The sequence below is a fragment of the Vanellus vanellus genome, assembly GCF_965231255.1.
Source record: "Vanellus vanellus genome assembly, chromosome: 2".
NCBI classification, from domain to species: Eukaryota; Metazoa; Chordata; class Aves; order Charadriiformes; family Charadriidae; genus Vanellus; species Vanellus vanellus.
Window position 1 is genome coordinate 73,714,630 of NC_138906.1, and position 23,902 is coordinate 73,738,531.

The 23,902-nt window shown below is 42.8% G+C and overlaps 1 protein-coding gene across 1 annotated transcript in view; it reads left to right on the plus strand.

Moving 5' to 3' along the window:
* Nucleotides 1-3,256: 3,256 nt before the first annotated feature.
* NEDD9 (neural precursor cell expressed, developmentally down-regulated 9) overlaps nucleotides 3,257-23,902 on the plus strand; it is a 39,505-nt gene continuing 18,859 nt past the window's right edge. Inside the window, exons 1-2 of the mRNA XM_082499653.1 lie at nucleotides 3,257-3,285; nucleotides 20,929-21,369. Coding sequence (XP_082355779.1) covers nucleotides 3,274-3,285; nucleotides 20,929-21,369 — 453 coding nt within the window. The 5' untranslated portion in view covers nucleotides 3,257-3,273. The remainder of the gene's footprint in view (nucleotides 3,286-20,928; nucleotides 21,370-23,902) is intronic.

Here is a 23,902-nt window from a genome sequence, read left to right on the forward strand (position 1 = left end):
GAATCAAGCCATTGCTGTGCTGTGAAGCAAAAAGACACATTACGTGAATTACCCTCCCGAGAACTTCAATAGGGCCCTGTAGTTATAAATCCTGGCAATACAGCTCAAATTGCCTCTACAACACAGACGTCAGGAACGCCAGGTCTTGGCTTCCTCCTCAGCATGTTCCACTGTATAATTGAGCTGATAATCCAAGGCGACCGACTTGAAACTTTCCTAGACCACGCCTGAAATACAATATTACGTAGTAAAGGCACGGCAGTGGACAAGGTTGTCCAGAAAAGCAAAGTGTTTGCACTAACCACCAATGCGTGCTTGCCACAATCCTGACTTTTTATAGTAATGTGTCAAGGTTAGAGGGTTGTATTTATGAATCCGTCTTTCAAGGTATATCTAATTCCCTATATTTGTGATACATCAGGGAGCTGCACCACGCTGCTTGCTCTGCTACAAGTGTTGCACTAAGCGGGAGTATTTCACGCTTTGGGAAATTAAAAACCCCCTCAAGGTGCAAAGAAAACCTAAGACCGTAAATAGAGTAGGTGAGAGAGGGGAAGGGAGGGTGCGTGAATAAAGGGAGCAGTGGGACTTCACTGAGGAGGTGGTGTGCGACAGCAATCTCTTTTTCTCCCTGTAAAATAACAATTCTTCTATCTGCTTCTTCAGAATTGTAAAGTATAGCTATCAACACCAACAGACTGTGTTTTCATGCCCAAAGTATGATTCCAGTGGCATCTCATTAAAGTTTTTAATATGAGTTATGAAGAGCGATAACAGCAAAACAATATACACAAGGGAACAACCACACTAAAATTTTACGTTAACATATCTCTTACCTCATATTAAGATCAGTCAGGGACATTTTACAGACATTAAAAGCAAAGCAAGCTAAAAGCAAAGCAGAAGGCACAGCTTCTCAAATGTGCTTAGGTTTCATAACGTGATTGTAAAGCATTCTCAAAAAGTAAAAAAACACCAATTACATGAAAAGTGTCACTGTTGGTGGGATAACTGGAAACCAGATGCACTCTGCATTTAAATATAGGTGAAGTCAGAAATATGATTCTGCTTTTCTTATTTTTGTCTCTGATATTTGTCTCGTTCTTATTAATGTGTCTTTGCAATCTTTAATGCATTTATCTTCATGACAATGGTGCCACATAAAGGCATCATACAGAGTTTATTCAGGGAACAGGATCTGGATGCTAGTCCAATACCATGCTCGCACCTTAGCCATTGCATCCTCTGTACTTAGAATTTTTCTCATCTCAGGAGAAATTTTTATCCTTTAGAGTATGAAGGGCAAAAACACGCAAAAAGAAAATCAAAGGTGAAACTCTACAGTTAAGAAACACTCCAAAGAGATTTGCACTCTCCTAATAGTAAGCTGGTTATGCATAATCACTAGAAGAATTATTTTCTTAAAGTGTCTAAGGACACAGCATAGAAATGAGCTTTATTCTCTTAAAACTACCCAATTTTTTTTTATATTACAATTAAAACAATGGTGCCCCAAACTCAGCTCATATAAAATATTATCTACTTCAAGTATCTTCTTGGAAAACCAGAAGAATCAAGACCAACAACAAAAATGGAAAGAAAAACCCAGAAAAAAACACACAAGGCCAAGCAGACAGTGAAGCTATAGCACTGCACAGGGAGCCCAGTCACAGTGGCACGCTCTGCACTTCAGAAACAGAAGCTCACTTTTCTCACTAATAACTGAGACATCTTTTGTACTGGCGGGGACTCATACCGACGAACTGTTAGGGCAAGTATAGTCAAGAAGAAGGCACTGAAAAAAGAATATTTTGGCATGCATTTAGTAGATCTGTATAGTACAATCACATATTTTATGCTGGAACTAGAGAACGAAGGAGATTACAGATAAAAGTATGACATTCTTTAGAAGCCATGAAGCCATTTTAGCAATAGGATCCCTCTCTAGAGGATTAGTCACATGGCAATTTAAGGATATTGCTGTACTATGGAATGAAGTTATGTTTGTAATCTGGTAGTACAAGCTTATTCTTTGCTGTTTTTCCTTAGGCCACTAGAAATAGTCTTGAGTCCATCTGTGACCTAGAAACGTTGGGTAAGATCCAACTGGGGCAAAAAGGACAGGATTTATTTCCTGTTCATCCAAACAAGCTGGAGTATGTCCCATACACAAAGATTCCTATTATGTGCACCATATTAATCATGCCTGATTAAGGGGTCTGACTTAAAAAGCACAGAGGATCACCACACATTTCTTCTCCCTGCTCTTTCCTGACCCCACGATACCAAAGTTAATTATTACTCTCTTCCAAATAATCCTTATTTGCCATGGTCACTCCTTATAATGAACATCACTAGATCATTAAAGCTGTCTTGGCCTCTGGTGTCTAATCGGTGCCTTAATAGCAGGCTTTCCCAGGCAAAGTGAATACTTGGTGTTTTGATTTGGGAGGTAGTAGCTAAGAGACCATCTTTTGGGGACAAACAACAAAAATTGATCGGGAAGATGGAACGGAGCAACATAAAGCGTTCAACCCCTCCAAAAGCTGCACAAGAAAAAGGCGATTACAGAAGGGGTAGACGGAAGGGGTATAGCAGCAGCAGGCGAGTTTGGTAGCACGCAGGTCCCTCTTGCGCAGCGCGGCTGGCGGGGCAGGCTCTGGCCCTGCAGGCCCCAGGCCAGGCCAGGCTTCGAGGGGCGCTTTTGGTGCCTCGCCACTTCTGAGCCACTCTTCCCGGGGCTGCCTTCACCGGTAGCCCGGGCGCTTTGAACCTCGACAGGCCCATAACTCCCCCAGCAGAGACGGCAGCCGCCGGGGCGGGGGCGGCGCACAGAAGGCCTCTTTGTCCCGAGCGTCCGTTTCATGCAGAGAACTCGAGATGAGCGCCTTTGAAACGGGACGGGCGGAGCCGCTGGGTCACAGGAAGGGGGGCCGTCAGCCCCTCGCTCTGTGCGGAGGAGTTTGCCTTCCCTCTCCGCGGAGGGACAGAGGGAGAAGGGGGAGCAGCTCACCCTGGAGACCCCCCTCACCCCAGCCCGCTCCCACTCCCCTCAGCGCCGCCGCGCTAACGGCCCCCGCGCGCGGCGGCGGTGGCCGCGGCAGCCGGGGGCGGGGCCGGCGAGGCCCCCACCTCCTCTCCGGAGCGTGGCCAATGGGAAGGGTGCTATGCAAATGAGCGGGGTAGCCTGGTGGCGGAGCGGGCGGCCCAGCGCGGAGAGCGGCGGCGATGTAGGTTGCCCGCGCGCCCCTTCAGCAGCGATCCTTCGCAGCCATGAAGTACAAGGTGAGCCGGGGCCGGGGCCGGGGCCGGGGGGAAAACGTTCAGTCTCACGGGCTTGTCAGCGGCTTCCCTGGCGGCAACCGGGCGGCCCTCGCTGACAGGAGCGGGGGCAGCGGCGGCGGCCGGCTCGGGGTTCCCCTCGGCACCTAGGGCAAGCGGGTACGGCCGTTGGGCCGGGGGCGCGGCCCGGCCTCCCCTCGCCTGCTGTGGTGCCTCCAGGCACAGAGCCTCAAGGGAGGTGCTCGGAGGGAAATGAGGGGGGAAGCGAAGGCGGGGGAAAGACGGAGGAGACACCCCCCCCCAGCCGTTCTGGGGTGGTCGCTGTGGGGGAAAAAGGGGCTACCTCCCCCCCCCCCCCCATCATTCCCGAAACGCTGAGGGTGCCCGGCCGGTGGCTCGGCTCCCCTAGCCGCTTGCGCCGGCTAACGGTACCGGGGGAAAAGTGGGTGGGTACGTGGTACCCGGCATCGGTTTGGTGACAGCTATCGCCGCTTCTCCCCGCGAGGGAATTCACCCGTTTTCCAGCCCTTTGCGAATGTCCCGTTATCGCAGTGCGGGTTTCCAGGGCGGGCTGTTTGGTGGGTCGCAAGCAAGAAAAAAAAAAATTAATAAAATACAACCATATATTTAAAAAAAAAAAATAGGTAGCCTATCCCCCTTTCCCCATACAAAAAAAAAAAGTGATTTATCTTAACCTTTTACCAGATTTTTTTTTTTCTGAAGACACAAATGTGGAGGCTTTCATCGTAACATTACTCTACTTAAAAACGTCTGGGCAAGGTACTGAACTGCCCACAAGGCATTAGATTACTGTACAGACATACCGTAATCTTATGTGATTGGAAAAAAAGGGGGAGGGAAGGAAAAACTTTCCTTCCTCTGCCAAAAATAACTTCAGCATCAATAAAAAGGTGATTTGGAAATGTCACACGTTATATACTTACTTGGAAACTAACTTGCTTTGGAAGTGAAGTCCATCTTCTTACTGAATTTAGGCAGTGTAGTGTAAAAGAGCCTTGATGCTATAACATTGTATAAAGTTTATAAACCTGGGCAGAATGAGATGTGTTAGTGATACCTAGGTAAATATACACATATTTTTCATGCTTTTCCATATATCTGAGCTCAGGCCAAGCTTTCAGGATCTCTTCTACCCAAAATTTGGGAAAGGTCAGAGTTAAGTTTTCAAAGCTGCTGCCGGCTTCTCCATCTCATGATGGTTAATAATAACCAGGAAACAGAAATCGTGTAAGATAGAGATAGGTAAAGATACTCCATGACTTTGAAAATTTTTATCAGGATCTGATAGCTTTAGTTTGTTTGTTTTGAATTCTATCTCAGACAACTGACAGACTTGAAATCTGAGGTCAAATTAATCTCCTGTCCCTTTCCACTCCCCTTCAAATCAGTTCAGGTAAACCTGAACCTGCTTAGAAAAATTGTGACTCTTACCACAAAGCATCAGGCGCTTGGGGGTGGAAGAGCAGTGTCACTGTTAGTCCAGAGCTCATGAACTGCTGTCCAACTGCCCATGGCTAAGTGACACTTGTATCCCAGTGGCAAAATAATGGTCCTGCATAGTTATACAATGTCCTGACTTCTAGTGTCACCATCCATCTGTACTCTGCTGCAAGAAGACCATGCTTCATATGTAGCCCAGTGGCACTGCAAGAGTAGGGACCCATAAGGTGGCTCAAAAGGGGGAAATCTTCCCTGCTCGGTAATGTTTCTTTTGCCCTGTCTGGTTAGAATGAGCATTTTGGTTTGGCTTTGTGATTACGTAATTGTAGATAAAGAAAGAACAAGCCATTAAAAAAAAAAAAAAAGACTGAGGGTTTTGGCCTCAAGAACCTTCTTGTCAGACTAGGGTGTTTACTTTCCCTGGGAAATGTGAAGCAGTTACTTACACTGTTTAACTAGGACACACATCGTTAGATCTATTTCTTATTGGTGGAGTAACATATGCTTGCTCAGTCTCTGTTATTGTCTTTCTTTTGGTATTTTCTTTCTTTCATTTTTGTATAGGAAAACAAAAGTCCTGTAGTTTTTATCATTTACGCAAAGTAAAGGAACAGAGCATGTTCACGGCCTGCATGGGGACATACCATCACTTCAGAGGTGGCTTAACTTCCAGGTGCAGGGTTGGGTCTATTTAACTGCTCCTGTTGTTATATTGGGGCCTGTCATGCTAACTTTCATTGTGATAGTCTGTAAGATAACACCTCATTTAATGAAATGATTGAGATGCTTGTTATAGTTTAATTAGAGTATTAACAGTTGGACAGAACAGGAACTGACTCACATGTGAGACCCTGAGTACGTGTCTCCATCACTCCTGGCTTCACTTTCAGTGTGACTAAACCGAAGGTTATTTCTGGTCTAGAAATCCTTTCTGCTACTCAGTCTGCCCTTTTTGTTTTTTATTCTCTCATAAAGGTTTTGAAAACTTGTTCCCTCTCTTCTTTCACCTAAATGTCTTTTATTGTCTATCCCACTCTTTAAACATTCTTCCAACACAGTACTCAAGTCCGAGTCCTCTGAAAGCTAGTGGGAAAATACCTGTGGATTTCAGCAAGTTCAGAATTTGATCTTTTATATGTCTCTACACTGCTGTCTTTTGCGCACTGCATGCAATTCAGTGAAGATGTGACTGTTTAAAGCAAAGACAAACTTGACCCCAGGTTAGGTCCTGTTCTACCATTCATGTACTAGCTAAATACTGGAGAACGCAAAAGTTACTCTACCTCAGCCATAGGAAGCATTAAGCATAACAAATACTTGTATGTTGGTTGTGAGCGTTTCTTAGTCCTACTGGTCTAAAAGCTACCTTCAGAAACTAATTCCTGTAGGGTGCGGTTGTTTTAAGGCAATATCCCAGTTCTTCACGTGATGACAACAGCAGCATCCTTTTGCACTAAATCTCCATGTACCACAAAACTGCATCCCATCAAGTTCTCACAGGATGCTATTCCAGTATTCTGTAATCTGGAAGGTAAGATCAACCCTTTCTGAAAGCAAACCCAGACTGTCATTCCCAGGATGAAGCAGTTACAGCTAAAATGTGGCTATGTAAAATTACAGCTATGTAGGAACAGAAATACCAGTGGTCTATCATGATCAGAGAAGAACATAGATGGGAGAGGATATATCTGACCAGCAATTCCAACACCCTTATCTCAGGTAATAGAAGTGTGACAGAAGCAAAAGGGAGAAGACATTATCATAACAAGGCTTTTGTAGCTTGGCTGTTCACAAGCAAGACAAAACTTCGGGGGAAGTAGAAAGGGGGACTTATCTGTTTACTAAAGATCCAAACTGTTGGTGAAAGAGGAGAAGAAAACTACATTCCTTACCTCATTTAAGCCAAAGGAATGACGTAGATGTAAAGTATGAGGTCTTGATTATCTATTTTTAGACAATTTGTTGGGCAAGGAAGAAACCTAAGTAAATAGGGTTTGAAATGCCTGCCATTTGTGCTAAGGCACAGTCCTGTAATATATAGACTTGATTACAATGCCTGCACGCCAAGACAAACAAAATAGTGTCACTAGGAAGAAATACTATATTCCTAACCAGAAATGCTTGTGAAAAGCTGCTTGTAACCCTGGCAATCAAAGACTAAGTGTCTGGCCATGTCAAGGGAAAAGAACTGCCTGTACTCTACTAACCAAATCCTCTCTGTTTCGGTTGTTTTTTGGTTTTTTTTTTTTTTTGGTATCTCAGCAATCACAGGGTGACAATCAAACTTAGAAGTAAATAGGACCTGTAAAACCTTAAAAAGGTAATACTAGAGGAACAAACCAACAGAGGAGAAAACTGTTTGAGTTTGTGCTGTCTCTGTTACCATTGTGAATGTGCACTGGAAGTTCTGTGATTTTTCTCTCCTCTGTGTGTATACAGAGAGAGGTGGCAGAAGTCTATCAGGGTCAGGCCTAAATCAGCAGCATCACTAATGAGATATAGCACTAGGACTGGCTACTTCCCAAAGCTTGGAGGGCCACTGTAATTTTTTGATTCCCATTCTTCCCCACTGTAGCCTCTGTGTGCTGCACCCCCCCTTCCCTGCAGACATATGTACTGCTTATAAGCCTCCAATTTTGGATCAAGTATGTATTTGTGTACTTAATAGAGGTAACTGCCTCAATACCTCAGGTCATTTGAGAAACTCCAACGACAGAATTTGTTTGCTTTCCCAAAGACTTGGTAGGATAGCAAGGGCTGTTAATTCTGCTTTACAGATGGAGGTGCTGAGACTTAGAGACGTTAACGGACTTATTTCAGAGGCAGAAGAGCCATCACAAAGCATTACAGCTAACAGCATGCAGGTTTTTTTTATGATTTCTAAAATTCTGTGGGTTTATGCTAACAGCTGCTTAAGAGTAATGTAGCTGTAAGTCTATTTCATCAAGAAGCTGGTAGTCTAATCTGTCTCTGTTCAGTAATTCCTAGTAAATGATGGGGAAGCAGAACTGCCTCATGAACAGTCTTCCTTATATAGTTATATATATATAGTTCCAATTCATGACCCTAGATAGTACAAGGGGCATTGGATACTAATTTGGGGGTTTTGCTTGTGCTTTTAAGATCCTGCTAGAGGTTGCAGTCACATTAAACTATTACTTTGCCTTAAGGTACCTTGACCCAACATTAGTTGTTCCAAACAGTGCCATGCTGTCAAAATACCCAATCAGTGGAGGTCCTACCAGATCAGAGTGCCGAACTACCTGGTAGTAAGACTTTATGGAAACATCTTCTGCAAAGGAGAAATCAAAGTATGTTTCAGGAGAGTGTAGTACACTTCTAAGCCAATAACCACCATTTTTGCAGAAGACAGGCTAGACTTTGGAGAAGTCTCACGAAGCATTATTGTGAACTTGTTAAGTGTTGGACCACAGTTAGTTAGACCACATAAGATTCCAAAGGTGAATGTATGATTCCACAGCAGCAAGCAGGGTTAGAAAAGATTGTATTTGCACTGATATCTTATCACTGAACGTTGAACTCTTAGGTGTGGTGGCACAGGAAAAGTTGATATGACTGAAATGCCTGGGCTCCATTACAAATATCAAAGTCATTGCAGCAAGACCAGGTGTGTTTAGTGACCTGAATAAAAGCCTGAATGAGGCAGTTCTCCTGAGTCACACACCTCCATGCAGCACTACTGGAATGTGTGTACCTACTGGCTACTTTGGCCACCTTTAGAAATGGTATGAGACAAGAAGCCTATTTGTCTTCTTGCAAAGAGCTTGCACTGATGTTAGTCCTCAGCCAAGCATGAGGTCCTGCTCTTGCACACAAGTGCAGGAGAAGTGGACGTGCTCTCAGTATCTGGAAAGAGCAAACAGCCTTGTGTCTCTGTGCATACAAAGAGTAGAAAAGCATGACTGGAGCTTAGGGCTTCCTGCTTGTCTTATTGCTGTTATCAAAGATGTTAGGGGCATGGGAATGACTTTTGTATACAGTAGATGGGCTTAGGTCACTTAGAGGCCTAGCTAAAGTCACTTTTGTTTTGTTTATTTTCTTTGGACCAGCTTAATCACAGACATTTAAGTACTTAAATCCCATTCATACTACCAGGAGTTAGGAACCTGCCTGCCTCCGAGATCTAGAGTTTAATTTCATTTTTAAAGTGACATAAGCACTTAAGAGGACCGTGCACAGGTGTGTGCCTGCAGCAATTGTGGAGAGCCCTTATCTTCTACTGTTCCCATTTCTGGCTGCCCTTGATGGAGACAAGTAGCTGAACTTCTTGAGACACTGAAGTCTGCACACGTCTGTAGGAGCCCATGTTCAGTAACATTTGGAATTGTAAATGCGCGAGTCACTTCTGAAGGTGCTTCTTTATGTAATAGGTGCTCTCTAAGCATCCCTGAAAGCAATGGACATTTACCTGTCTGACCCCTGAAAGATGCTTTATGCTGGGTCTTCAGTAGGATTGATCAGATGGTCCTCTGGGACTGTACTACTAAAGAATATTTATGGCATGTGTTCAGTAATATTTGTTAAGTCAGGCTACTGCTGAGTAAAGCTGCACTGAGAGGTACTCCTTGCTGCCTGTAAATGGCTGCAGCTCTTGGTATCAGTGAAGCTGGGTCACATTATAACAGCTAAGAGAACAGCCCTTGAATATTGCTGCCTGTCTGTCACAGGCTGCTCTTGGCGAGTGACCTTTTTCTTTTGCCTGTTGGTCTAGACATTACAGTAGTGGAAACTGTATTAATTTTAAGGAGTTCATTTTTCCACAGCAGATTTGGACGTAGTTTGCATTTGACAAGAAACAGGACCGCTAAAGCCATAGTTTGCAGTCCTAGAAACACAAGTGCATAGCATGACAAAAAATGTGTAATTTTTTTCTCTATAGGGATGAAGCCCATTCTTGCCTTTCTATTTTTGTGTTTGTTTTAAAAACACGTCATTCACAGTCAGAATGGATTAGCCTGCTTGGAAGAGTAATAAGAGTGGATTTACTCTACAGGAATGCAGTCAGTGCATCAGAAGCCCTTTCTCAAGCAGGCCTCATTCACAGCAAAGTTGAAAATTTTAGCAGGAGCAATCAATACTGTGAATCATTTAGTGACAACAAATCTTAGAAAATGCTGAAGGATCCTAGGAGTAGAACTCAATTGCTTTGATGATTCTCTTTCAAAGGAATTTTTTGATCCAAAGGATTAAGTACAAAACAACTGGAAGTGTGCACTCTCTGTTTAACATACAGCTTGTATTAGGTAGGGTCACGAATGCCCTTGTCCTGTGGACCTTACATCCAGTTAAAATGCTTAGGGTAATAAACCAATTTTTAATGTTACAGAAGGACCTAGTTTACAAGCAGATGTCTTTTCTTTTTTCTCTCTCCCTGCTTATGCTGCTTTATCTTGTTTACAGCCCAGAAACTGCACAAACCAATCTCTCACGTGATCAAGAATACAGTTATGGTTGTAGTTCAATCTGAGACTAAGCATAGTAACTATAACTGGTTAAAATGCACCCGCATATTCTCCCTCTCCCTTCTCCAGGGGTACATTTCCCTAGAAAATATCAGCTTAGCAAAATCGAGCTGGTTTTGGAGGCTTGTTGACTTTCGGCCAGTGCTCTCTGGTACAGAAAAGACCCTGACCAAACCTGGCAAGCCTTGTCTGCCAGCCAGGCCCTGCTCCCCTGGAAGTGTGATTCACAGGCAGCTTGCTGCTTGTCCCCCCCACTACTAGCCTGCCGAAGGCTGGCAGGAGCCTGGAAACCTGAGTTCTCAAGCTTGTTTTTTATCAGCAAGCTGGACTCTCAGGGCATTCCAAATTGTGGCTGCTGGGCAGTATCACAGATGGTGACACTTAAGTGACAGAAAAGGGTGGCTTTCCCTTCTATGGAGAATTTTTGGAAAGACTTGAGGGAAGAAGAGCATGTCCCAGTTCAGCTAAGGTCTAGATTAAAAAAAAAAAATATTTAAAAACCCACACTTTCCAAAGCTGAAGACATCATACAGAAATAAATCGGTGACAATACTGAGGTCCTATGTCTACAGAGCTGTGGTTTCTTAACAATTGAGTTGTGATTGTTTCCCCAGAGCTGCACAGAAAAGGGTTAAATTTGGGAGGAGTTGTGTGTTTTTTTTTTGTTTTTTTTTTTTTAAGGAAGCTTTGTCTGGGAGAAGACGGCTCGCAAATGCCAGAAAATGGAAAACTGAGAACTCAAAACACACGTTTCAGGATTCTTTCTTTCCATCCTTTTTTTTTTTTTTTCCCTTCTGCTCTGCTCCTTCAATTCTTAAGCATTGAACATCCGATCTCCTTTCATTAAGTTTTTAATTGCTTGCCTGAGGGAAAGAGGTTAGGTTTTCCATCTGCTTTTTGATTTTGATGTACTGCAGTTTAATCACAGTGAGATCATATTTACTCTAAGGCTATTGTTTGCATGCTTTATTTTTTCCCCCCTGTTGATGTCACAGAAGGCACGCAGCCCTCAGACAGATTTGAAAAGGCCTTTTAAAGTCATGGAACTAGATCACACCCTTCCTTGGGTGGGGGAAAGGAAACCAGTTACAAGGGTAAAACACATACAGAAAGCTTTGCGAGTTAGGTGTGGTGGAATTTCCCAAAATATTAATAGGTCTTGAAGGTAAATCAGGGGATGTGGTTTGTATTCCCAGAAGGAGCAAAGAAAATGGTATTTCAGCACTCCTGTAAAACCCCAGAAACTCAGAGGGCAGGGTAGCAAGATCAGAATATGTCATCAGTGGATCCCTGCTCTGCTTCACTGTAAATGTTATTGTCGCTAACTGTATCTGCCTTCTGTGATAGCTCCAAAACAGGGCGGGTGGTCTCACAACACAGAAGCAGTGTGCATTAATCTCAGGGGTGTTCCCCAGGGCTGAGCGAAAGAGCATTACCTCAGATATGCCCTTTTCTAGCATAGCTATGACCTGTTGCGTCTTACTGCACAGAAGGTTGCTTCCAAACAGAAGGTTGCTATGTAGTACAAGGGATTTGCCACTTCTGTTACACTCCCCCTACAAGCTCACCAAGCATACAGAGGTTTTGTGTGAGTTAAATGGTGTTTGTGATACAATACATCCATCTTTCACTGCATAAGAAACAGAATGGGTAAACCAACTCTTTATTTAACATCAGACCTCAAATTATATTTCTGTGATTACCTTTGTAATGCCCAGGAAATCGGAGTAGCACACCCATACCTCACATCCCCTCTAACTAAAATAAAACAAAAACAGCCAAGCCAAAAACTAAAACTTAAGAGACAAAAGAATATAATCCAAATGAACAAATTGAAGCCCAGCTTATTCTCCTTCTAGCCAACGTAGTTATCATTTTGTTGCTCTTAACAGATAAGAGAGCCAGAAAAGTTTCTTTTAACTCACTTGTCCAGTTTGAAGCATCAGGCACAACAATAAGCTGATGCACTCAGTGCAGAACAATTAAGTATTTTATTCACACAGGCCAAAGCTTCAGTTAGGATTTCTTGCTCTAACCTTCGTTTTTACATTTTTCCCTTTTTTTTTTTTTTTTTTTTTTTACTTCCCCACCACCTTTTCTACCTTCCTAATTTTTTTGGATTCATGCATTTGGATTCCTTCCCAAGTTGCAGGTTCAGCACCGTGCCTCAGTTTTGCAAAGTATTTTGTGGACTGCCTAGAAAAAACCCTGGATAAACATGTATCTTCTGTGTGCTTAAAATGGAACAGCCATGCTTAAACAAAAAGTGTTCTCAGACCAGGGAGCCTACAGTCTCTTATGTGTTTATGTTGCATTTGAATCCCAGTCTTGGGTAAACTGATGGACTACATGAGCATCTTGAGCCGGTGTGTGAAATACCTGAGTCCTAGTTAGTCTGCTCACTGCCTGCCGGCCACCCCTGCCAGGTAGAGCAGTGTGCTTGCAAAAACTGACAGCGAATATATCCAGAGCATGACAGCCCTAATGCCTACTTTGGTTTACCCAAGTGTGAACCAATAAGGAGGGGGCATTCCCATTTTTCATCCTTATTTTCTGCATAACTGTTCACACTACAAAAAAAAAACCAAAAAACCAAACATCCAGAACAAACTCTGAAATTCAGGCCTCTCAGGCCAGACAGAGGGGCTGGGACAGCTTGGTGGAATACTGAAATAAGACACTTGCCTTTCTCCCCTGCAGACCCAAGGTTTTCCACATCACAACCTCCAGGCAGCTTGGCGTGCTTTAGTATGACTGACAGCCTCTGTTCCAGAGATGCATGGGACTAGACCTCAAGGATACTAAGGGTGGATGAAGATACATCCTCCTTACGGCTCTGCTCAGGCTGTTAACCTCATAACTCATTCTCTCATTAGCTGTAAAATCAGCCTTCCAAATATGTATGTGGAAAACTGCCTTAATTTCCATGCAGCAGGACTTGTAATTATTTGTGCTAGCAACACTTGACCAAGAAATTATCTGCGCTAAAACAAAACTTGGGTTTTGGTGGAAGGAGTACCTAAAAAGTGGAATTGTGGGCTTTGGCTGTAAGAGTCAACTGAAACATTACTGTGCTGAGCTTTTGCAACCGAGCTCCCTCTTTTGTTGTTAGCTGTGAGCCAAGGAAGCTCACAGTTCCCAGAGTCAGCAGGCAAACCCACAGTCTGAACTAGATGCTGAGGGCCTTTCAGAGTCCTCTTGCTGAAGTTGTGATAACTGCAGTACGCTGGTAGTGCAGCAAGCTCTTTCATACATGTTGTGGTGGCACTTCCTGCCTCCTCTATGTAGCTATCAGCTTAAGATAAAAAGTAAGAACCTGTACACAGTTTGTTGCTGGAGATTAGCTGTTACAGGTCTGCACGCATGTGACGGCTGTTACAGCCAAGCAGCAAGGTGCCATTTTGCAGTCCATTCCCCATGTCAGTGCCCACAGGGATACGTCTGAGAACATGCCAGTGCAGCTTTGTGTGTGCTGAATACTGCCTTTGCTGTTCACGCTGCCTTCTTCCAGGCTTGAGGAGACCAGCAACAGACATTTTTCAAGGCTTAATGTCTTACTCAGTGACCTTTGTCAACTTGTATTAAATAGCCTTCATGAAAAGTTGGTTATTATAGATAGACCTGTTATCTACTGTGCCTCAGTAGTCTCTTTCCTTGCAAGCACAGCACGATAAATTCTTTATTTAGTTAATTATTTGTTTACTGAGAAACAGAAAAGGAGATAGGCGCTAAAAAGCACCAATATTAGACTGTCCAATGACTCTTGCACTGAAGCCCTTCCATCAGAAAGCACAATAGAGCCTGAACTTCCCTCTCTCTTACCAGTACTGCTTGTAGACAAACTATTTCTATCAAAATAAAACTAGAGTTTTTACTGGATTTTCAGGTCAGTTCTTCAGTCTCATAGGCAAATCATTACTATTAGGCCTATTACAACGTTGGGTATGTAAATGCTTAAGCTTACTTTGGAATGACAGTGATTCATTTTAAAGAAACCTAGAGCAGAAAAAAGGGTAATGAAAACCAAATAGAGAGAGGGGAATCTTTATGAAAAATATTGTGTGATGGATAATTAAAAGAAATCCAGCCAAAGTAAAGCTGCTGGTTTGTGCATAGACACTCCTTTGGGGTGTCTCCCCCCACCTTTCCTTCCTTTGTTCCTCTCTTCCTTCCTTCTCCTAAGCTAGCTAAAGATAGAAGAGAAGCCATTTTGCATTTTAAGAAACAGTTTATCCAGTAATAGAAAAAAGGGGTCCCACCCTTTTTCAGTTTAAGGGCAGAGGCGATTTCCCTGGTTCTATTTTCACATAAACTTTACACATAGGAAGCAATATTTAAAAACAAGTCAACTCAGAACAAAACAACACACCCCACCAGCCAAGCACAGAGCAGGGATCAGTATCCGCAAGCTTGCGTCATGCTCTGGAACATCATCATATTGCACCTCTAAGGGAAGCGACTGAAATTCTTCAAGCTTATGGTTGGTTGAACCGTTTCCTCGAGTGTTCATTCATTGCAGAGCTGGCTGAGGAGTCAAGTCAGCAGCGCTGCCCTAGGAGCTTGGCACTGAGACACTCAGTCCTTAAAGAGGCCATTGTATTTAATCTCATAGCGTGTCATTTATTATTGCTGTGTTTGCTTCCCTGGCTGTAGGCACCTCACACACTCTTGTTACCCACGTCACTGGATGTGTTTACTCTAACAGAAAGAGTAGATGTTTCCACCGCTCTCTTTAACTCTTGCCTCTTCCCTCTTCTGCCACTCAGCCTCATCAAACAGCCTTTTCATCCTCCAAGCCACAAATTACAGAATTCTGGTAGTTCCCTTAGCTATGTTAAAGGAAAAGCTGCTGCCTGAGTGTTCATGCACCATTCAAGGATTTGCACATACACTACTGCAGTCTTTGACTGCTATGACCAGGGTCCCTTCACATCCCTTCATAGTGGGTGACCCCAGTGGGCCGATGGGTGTCCCTTTCGAATCCGCACACACACGTACTGTCAGGTGCATTCCTTCCTTCTTCAGGTTCGATCCTAGGTCTCCCATAGCACAGTCTCAGGCATCAAATTTTGTAAAAATAAGTAACTTAACTGAAAGGTACAGTAGCAAGGTCAGCCTGGGCTGGATGCCTCTGGAAAGGGAGGGACCTCAAACAAAGAAATCCCTGGTCAATTATACCCTTGCAATCTATACACCCCTCCCTCATATGCTGTTCACGTGTCTTTTAGTCCAATGGGAATTTTTGGTCTGGGGTCTTCTAACACCTTATTGGATTCTTTTTCTGTGTCCAGGCAGGCCGGCTGGCCATTGACTGATCTTATCTTGTTGATTTGCAGTCCCCGCTGATGGTTAGCCTCCTTATCTTGTGTTTTATGCTTCTTGTGCACCTGCGTTCACAGGCAGAACATGGGGAACTGAAAAGTCCCAGACTTAGGGAAAACACTACCAAAACATCAGTGTATTATCAACATTTTCTTATAGTAAAAGACTAAACACAGCATTATACCAGCTGCTAGGAAAATTACCAAGAAAATTAAGTCTATTGCAGCCTAAAGGCTTCAGCAAATCTAGCTACTCATGCTAAGTAAAGCTAAGCAAACAGCATAAATCACACCATATTGTAACCCTAAGTAATTTATTCAAATTTAAACTTACTTATTTAAGCTAAACAACTAATATTTTTCAACAGCTGCAGGGAAGGTTGACCAAAACAGATCATATTTTTCAAAGTATTTTCATGCATCTTTATTCAGCTGCAGGCATGTTAACCATCATTTGCAGGTGATTAAGGAGAGAGGAGACACCTTTGCCTGTTCTGTCATAGACCTCATTTATGGATCTGAATCTGGCCTGTAATCCCTTTAGCATCTGAGAAGACAAATAGTTGAGTCTTATTTTTTTTACTTCAGGTTCTCCAAGTAGAACAGCTGACAGCTTTTGGAGCATCTTTTGCTCTTAATCATGTTTTATTAGGACATGCATCCTGGACACAAAAGAGAAAAATCTAAGGTGTGCAGAGAATATTAATTACGCCTTTCCAGGGTTTATCTAATGGACTTGCAGCTGGCATTAAAAGAATACTCAGATAGAATTTTCAAATCCCAGGTTCACTTTACCTAGAGAAAGCTTTACTTTTATCTCAACCAATGTAGAAAGTTAGGACCATGGGCACTGTAATCTGCATTTAATCTAGGGAGTATCCATTTCAGTTTCAGTTCTTTTAGACAGAGTTTCTGACACAAGGCATCAACAAAGTCTACTGAGCCTTTTCCTGCATCGAGTTCCAGCTGAAATCCACAGGCAGCAGTCATTAGGGTCAGGCTTCCTTTCTCTTTGACCTGCTGATGACTGGGGTAGCACTTTATTTAATAGAAGACTGAAATACTTCCTTTTTTTTTTTTTTTTTTTAAGGTGGTTTTGTAGAAGATGCTTTCTACTGCACTCAAGAGTCCAAGGTTAAGAGGAATTTAAGCTTCTTGAGAACAAATGTTTGGGTTTGGGTTTTTTTGTCGTTTTGCCTGTACAGAGTATTAACACAGTGGGGGCCTGACCCTGGCTTCAACTTCCAAACATCCTAGTGTTACTAGCAAGGCTTGAGGATACAAAAGCTGAACTGAATCTTTCCAGTCAACAATTAGTTGTAGAGAAGCACTCATTAAATGAAATATGGCTGCTGTAACACAGAGCGCTCAGGAGAATGGAGCTGTATATGGACCATGTGTACTTTCAGATTTTGAGACCACCGCTGCACCTGTCATGCAGCTCATTCAATTGGAGCAAAGGAGAGCAACAGAGACTTCCATCCTTAATCTTATTGAAAGAAGGTGGTAGCTACCAGGATGTTCATTTTATGAAGCACAGCTGGTTTCTATGGCAAACCCAAGTTCTTTTACCTATCTAGGATCAGATAATTTCTCCCTTGCTATTACAGAACTTGAATTTGTTCTGAATCTGTTGCCCTCCTTTTTTTTCCTCTTTGTACTGGAAATATAAGGGGACTTCTGTGCAACTTGCCAGTTGCCAAAACAAGCTCCAAGACAAGTTTTGCATCAGCTCTTTCTCTATTGCCAATTTGATTAGGAAATGGACATGGGTTTTTTAGCACTTGGTCATATAAAAATGTCACTGCTGTGCCTCAGCCTTCTCATATCACATGTTAGTGCTTCTTTGGTGCCTGTTTCACAGACAGATGAGTGGCAGATCCATGCCTCAAAGAGCAAGTCCAATTAATTCCAGGTAACACTCCCCAGCTGATGAGACCAATGAGAGGGAGTGTTGCAGGTTGTGAGCTATGATACCCAAGGTATCCGAAAGTTACTAGAATTTGTCAAATCAATCCAGATAAAGCCCACAAGTGTTGAGGGATGTCTTCGATCAGGACTTCTTTCTGTATGTGGAAACATAGAGACAACCATTTTGATCACCACAGCAGGTTAAAGGTACCTCTGTGGTTTTCAAAAGTTTTCCCGATGACCTTCTGACTCAGCTGACTAATAAAAGCAATGTGACACTGTTCCTGAAGCTCATATTAAGAAATCCTGTGAAGGAAGAATGAAGTCAGGGAAATACTCAAGACACAGAAGGTTTGCTTAGCAGGAACAGTGCCTATGTTGCTGTCAACAAGCAACAGGCTTAGTCTTTCTAGTCCCAATGCTTATTTGGAGGAATATTTTGCCTGCTTCACTGCTCCATGAGGGACTGATGCTGGTGGTATAGCTCTGGGCTATTTAGAAGGCCTTGGGGAAATTGCTGTGAAACAAGTGGCAACCAATTAGCATAATTCACATGCTGGTGCCTGAGTTAACACTGACAATGGGAATCTGAAGCTATTTGTGGCAAAGAAGTTCTTGAAACAAATCCAGAAAGTATTAACATGCTACATGCCAGGTGATGAGAAGGTCACTGGGACAGAGATAATGAGCAACTGAAAAAAAAAAAAAAAAAAAAAAATCACATGGGAACTTTTATCTGCTCTAATTCTACCACCACTCCAGCTTTGCTCTGAGAATTGCTTTGCTGTAGAAGCTAATCAGGCTTTTCAAATACCTTTAATCACCAAGTATAGAAGAATAAGCATTAATCATTGATTTAACCTGCTTGTTTTGTGCCCCCCTCCTTCCACCCCCCAATCCTCCCCCTTCTTTAAACAAAATCCTCTGCAAAAGTCTCCTTTAAATAGTTAGTTTCATAGGCTGAGCTACTGATGTTTGTAGATTTCACCTGTGAAAGATGCATTAGAAAGGAATGTAGAAAGATAAGAGATTAACTTGAATATTCAAACTAGACAGGAGCTTTTCTTTTCGGAGCTCCACTGAGCAGCCAGGTCAACACAGCAAGAGCATAGATGTAGTGTTCAAGAAGAGACCACTAGTTTTGATCATGCTACAGAATAGTTTTACAGTCCTGTCAAGACATGGACAAAATTTCTCCCTGCTTTATCTCTGTTCGCATTCCTTAGTGTTGCTGCCTGATGAGTTGAGGAGGCGTACATCAGAGAGAACAGTGGGCCCTAGTGCTGCTGTTTACATGGGAGTTCAAAATAGCAGTCCTGCTGTTCCAAGCCAAAGCTTAATTTATACTGACCTCAGTAGTGATGCCGCTGAAAGTCAAAACCAGTGTTTCTCATTAATTTGAAAGCTGATCCCTCATTCAGAGAAAACTGATCTCATACATGCTGTTTCAATGCCACATCTTGGGAAAAGCATATTCGTCTACCTGTTATGTGACATCTAAGCTTCCCTTTTCTCCATCCATCTACCAGTCAGCCCTTCATACAACCTCCTGGATGTGCGCCACACTTAAGAAAAGTTGAACTGAGCAAGGTCAAATAGAAGTCTGCTGTATTGATGAAGTACAGAGATGATGGGAAAACATCAGTGTGTGAATGAGAAAAAATATAACAAGTGGGGGATAAAAAAAAAGTTTTGGTATGTCCAAGAAGGAGGATAAATACAACAGATAAAACCACTAAACTGTACTTGGACACTGACCCTTTAACAGAAGGCAAGTAAACCTTCAAGGCAGCCGCATATTCTATTTTATGGTGGATTAGCACCATTGGAGTTTGTGTACTGCATCCAAATACTTTAGCTAGAACGCTCCAGATCCAGAGCTCCCTATATTTTTTCAAGTGCTTACAATTACTTTATAGCCATCTCTGCTGACTGCCTTCACCAAAAAGCAGGCAGGGATGGAGCAGTTGTTGCCAACACATTTGGAAACATCACCAGAGCCAAGAAATTAAGTGTTCGCAGCCTTTGTGAGGGGTCCAAGAATGTCAGTACAGACAGCCTGCCTACTTTCCATCGAATACCTAAGCTTGGCTGATTATTCAGAACTGGATGTGCCATTCAGGCCTGCAAAGAAAGAGGGAAGGGAACTGATTCTGTCTATGAGAGGAGATAGCACTTGTTAGTAACACATCTGTACCTCACAGACCACGATCTTACATCAACTCAGAGTTGGCTTAAAACTTCTTAGCAGAGGTACTGCTGGTAGCATAGCCACAACAAATGGAGGTCAGGGCAAGCTGAAAAGCCTGCCTAAAACACTAGGCAAATCCTCATGAGTAGTCCTGTGTGAAGTTCCTGGTACTAATTTTACTGCTCTGTTTGACATGATCAAGCAAAGTGCATATAAGAATGCTTAAACTATGTTGACAGGTCAAAGACACTCCTTGGCTGCCCTTAGACTCCTCCCAAGTTACACATAGACACATTCTATTATAAAGTTTGGTACCTAAAGTCTTATACTCTTTGACGTAAGGACAGGCCCACATACATTGGTACAGCTTCCCCAATGGCAAAGGCATGACTCCAGCTGAGGTCACCGGGCACATTATTTTTTAAATAATTTTCTCTTCAAGATCTTTCTACAGAGAGTGGGACACTGAGGAACCTTGTCATTTGAGGTTGGTTGTGGTGGTGGTGGTTTTGAGGCAACAGGGGGAGGAAGGTTTTTACCTATTAAGCTAGTGCTATGCTGTGCTGTGCCACCAAGGAAGTTTACAGAAAGAATGAGAAGGCACAGATATACACACCACTGTGAGTATCATAGTTCAAAAACTGTGACATTTTGTCAAGTTGTATTTTAGGCAGGTTTTTCTCACCAGGTGGTCTATAGATCCCTGCCTTTAAGGAGCCTGCAGTTGGCAGCTAAGAAAAGCCAGCCCACCATCTTTACACTAAAGGGATCTGCACCTCTCATGGAAAGTCTTTTGGGACACCGCAAGTGTAAAAATGTTTGGAAACAACTACTCTGGATTATGTCCCCAAGAGTCTTGTTCAAGTTCTATTTTAAATATCAGCTAGCTAGCTGTAGCAGTACACAGAGCACATTAATAGGGAAATCGATGTCAAGAGATGAAGGTACAAGCCCCCCAGTCACAGGAAGAGCATCTCAATGCCAAGAGTAGAACTCTCCTGACTTCTGTCCAGGTGAACAAACCGTATAAAGAGCTTCTATCTGACCTAGTATTACTAGAAAAGTTCTCACTAGCATTGTTGCTAATGCATAAGCCTCTCATTTCTCCAAACTGGGAGAGAGGAATCCTGTGCTGCGTTATTTTCTGTGTCATTTTGATTTCCTGCACACTTCTTTTTCAAATTCATTTCTTTCTTCTCTCCACCTAGAACATGCTTGAAGTTTTAGAAAAGTTCTAGTTTGTTTGTTCATTTGTTTTTCTTGACCATTTTCTCCACAGAATCTTATGGCAAGAGCCCTGTACGATAATGTCCCTGAATGCGCAGAAGAGTTGGCCTTCCGCAAAGGAGACATTTTGACGGTGATAGAACAGAACACCGAAGGTCTTGAAGGATGGTGGCTCTGCTCCTTGCATGGCCGGCAAGGCATCGTTCCAGGCAACCGTGTGAAACTCCTCATAGGTCCAGTGGTACAGGACAGTTCTTCTGGCCAAGATATGTCCAATTCAGGACTGACGCATCAATCCTTCAACCATCAAAAAATCTACCAAGTGCCAAGCTCACATGCCTCAGCACGGGACCCTGTCTACCAAGTGCCACCTTCCCATCTGAATCAGGGAATTTACCAAATACCCACTGGTCACGGTCTAGTCGGACAAGATATTTATCAGGTGCCACCCTCCATGCAGAGATGTATTGACGGTCAAGCTTTGCCTAACAAGGTGCGTGCATTTGCTGTTGCATCATAGGTCCAAAGCAGGTCACTTGTGCTGACCACCAATGAAGTAGTTAATGTCTGGCGGTAGCCTGTGGACTTTATATATACATATTTATACTTCCTGTATCTTAACTATATGAAGTTACAGCAGTAACTTCACTGCTGTGGGAGGAAAAGAAAGTCCCAGTTCTTAACAGTTTGCTTAATTCACAACTGAGACACAGAGTAGAGCATTTTGGAGCTGTACTACCACAGCTGCTAAAGGTGAGGGGAAGTATGTGATCTTGTGTCCTCACAGGCTCCCTAGGGAGGAGGAAGGACATCTGGCCTATGGCAGTCTTGCATTATATGTTCAAAAGAGAGCTGCTGTGGTAAAATTAACTCTCCCACAAATTAATGAACAGTTACATCATCTGCCTCAGTAATTTTTGTTTAATTAAAAATGATGTACTGCCTTGCGGCACAAGTCCCAATAGGTCTAAACTACAAAGAGAAAGTAATGATTGATGAGACAAGGGCCATACTTGGAAGAGTGAGGGAACAAGAAGATGAGGGTAATGAGGGTTGTTTTGATACCAAACCTAAAGTTTATAAGAGCGCACTTGATGCTTATCTACAGCTAAATTTCTTGATTGAAAATGGGAGCTGCAACAGCTCCATGGAGCAGCTATTGTTTCAGCAGCTGAGAGCTCCCAAAGCTCCAGGAGAGGCATTGCATTATGCTTATTCCTGCTGTCCCTCTCAGGCTCTCCGCATCTCCAGTCACTCCCTCATTTTACCTTCGCAGGGTACCTGGCAGGTACCCTGGTGGCACACCATGCCTTGGTGGCTGAAAAAGGTTAGGGAAGGTACCTGAGGGAGGAGGGAGATTCTCCTGGTCTCCCAGACCCTTTTATTGCCAGGCCAAAAAGAAGTTCCTATAGTCCCTCCATTCCCAGCTCAACAGCTCCAGCTATTAGCATCCTCCTTACCTTTAGAGCTTAAAGCATAGTATTTATATACAAGTTATGTGAGCAGATGATGTCTCTGTCAGGAAGTTCCTGACTGGCTTAACCTTTCATCTCCTAATTTAGATTGGCAAGACGGTCTGTTTTGGGCTTTTCTCCCACCTCACCCTCAGCTCAGCCTTTTTCATATCAAACCTTTGGAAGACATCTTCTAATGCTTTTATTTCCTTGTTATAATTTCATTTTTCTTGATAAGAATAAATGGATTTTTTTCCATCTGAGCAAGAGAAAAAGATCTGTGAAGTTATTCCAAGTCAAGTTATAAAGAGGTTGGTTTGCTCAGCTTTTCCACAATTATGCTTTGTAGGGTGTGCAGGAAGATAAAATGAGAAAATTGCACTTGCTGCACAGGTAGAGATAGGATCTTTGTTGGAGCAATTACGTGGGTTTTCTTGAGAAATCCCTCATCTTTTCTCTCCTTTTCTCCTTTCTTTATATACTACATATAGTGAAATTTTCAGGGGCAATACAGTTTACTTATCCACAGTAGCATTTAGATACCCCCAAGGTAGGTAGTGAACACCTGGTAAATAGCCTATTGATGTGACAGCACAGAAGAGATGACATTTTAGTGTATGTCTGCATGAAACATTACAGCGCTATGCAGAGATACCTCAGCTAGCCGGCTTAGGCCACAGGAGATGCACCATACTGCAGAGCTGCACTGAAGGCTGTTGGAAAGCCCAAGATATGATAGTAAGTGCTATGTACTTTAATTGTAGGACCTGACCTGCCTAAATGACCATTAGCATAGTTTACTTAGCATAATGCACGTGTGCATGTGCTCTGTGTGTAAGCCTGAAAGGAAAAAAAAAATCTCCAACTGCAAGCAAAGTCTCTTCTCCCTCCCCTCTCCAGCTCCACTGAAACTAATAGGACATTCTGCATAAACCTCATTGCTACAGGGACTGTGCTAAAACCCTAGTTACACTGAAAAAAATTAAAACAAAGATTTCAGTTAAGTGCAAACTTCTTGATAAGATGCAAAAATCAGAGGCACTAAAGCACCTGTTTTCTCCAAGTTTCTGCCTAGAAATTTTTCAGCAAGTTTGAGTATACATTTTTCTGAATTTGGGTCACCTTCTTTAGAAAATTAAGACCATGTTTTTTGGCTGACTTATAACTTGTTTCATTTAATTCCTTGCAACCTATGAAAGGTCAGCTATGTTGCATAAGAACAAATGGCTATGCTGCCAATTGTAGAACAAAATAAACATGCCCATTTATAAAGCATTTTACCCTCAGCAAAGTAGCTACCAACCAGCTGAGCACTAACCAATTCTTGTTACTTAGGACAGGATCACTTTAATCCTGACTCTCCCCGAGACTCAATATTCACTGTGTATTAGTGGCAGGCTTGCTGGATGGCAAACCTCATGGCAGTGTCCTGCTTTGATCACAGACAGACATGTCTCATCCCTTGGAATTGCTCAGTTCTACACTAAAAAGAGCCCATTGGGATTGAAAGGATGATGGACAAGAGAGTACTGTAGGTTTATTAGTAACAGAAGAGTCTGAGATAAAACATAG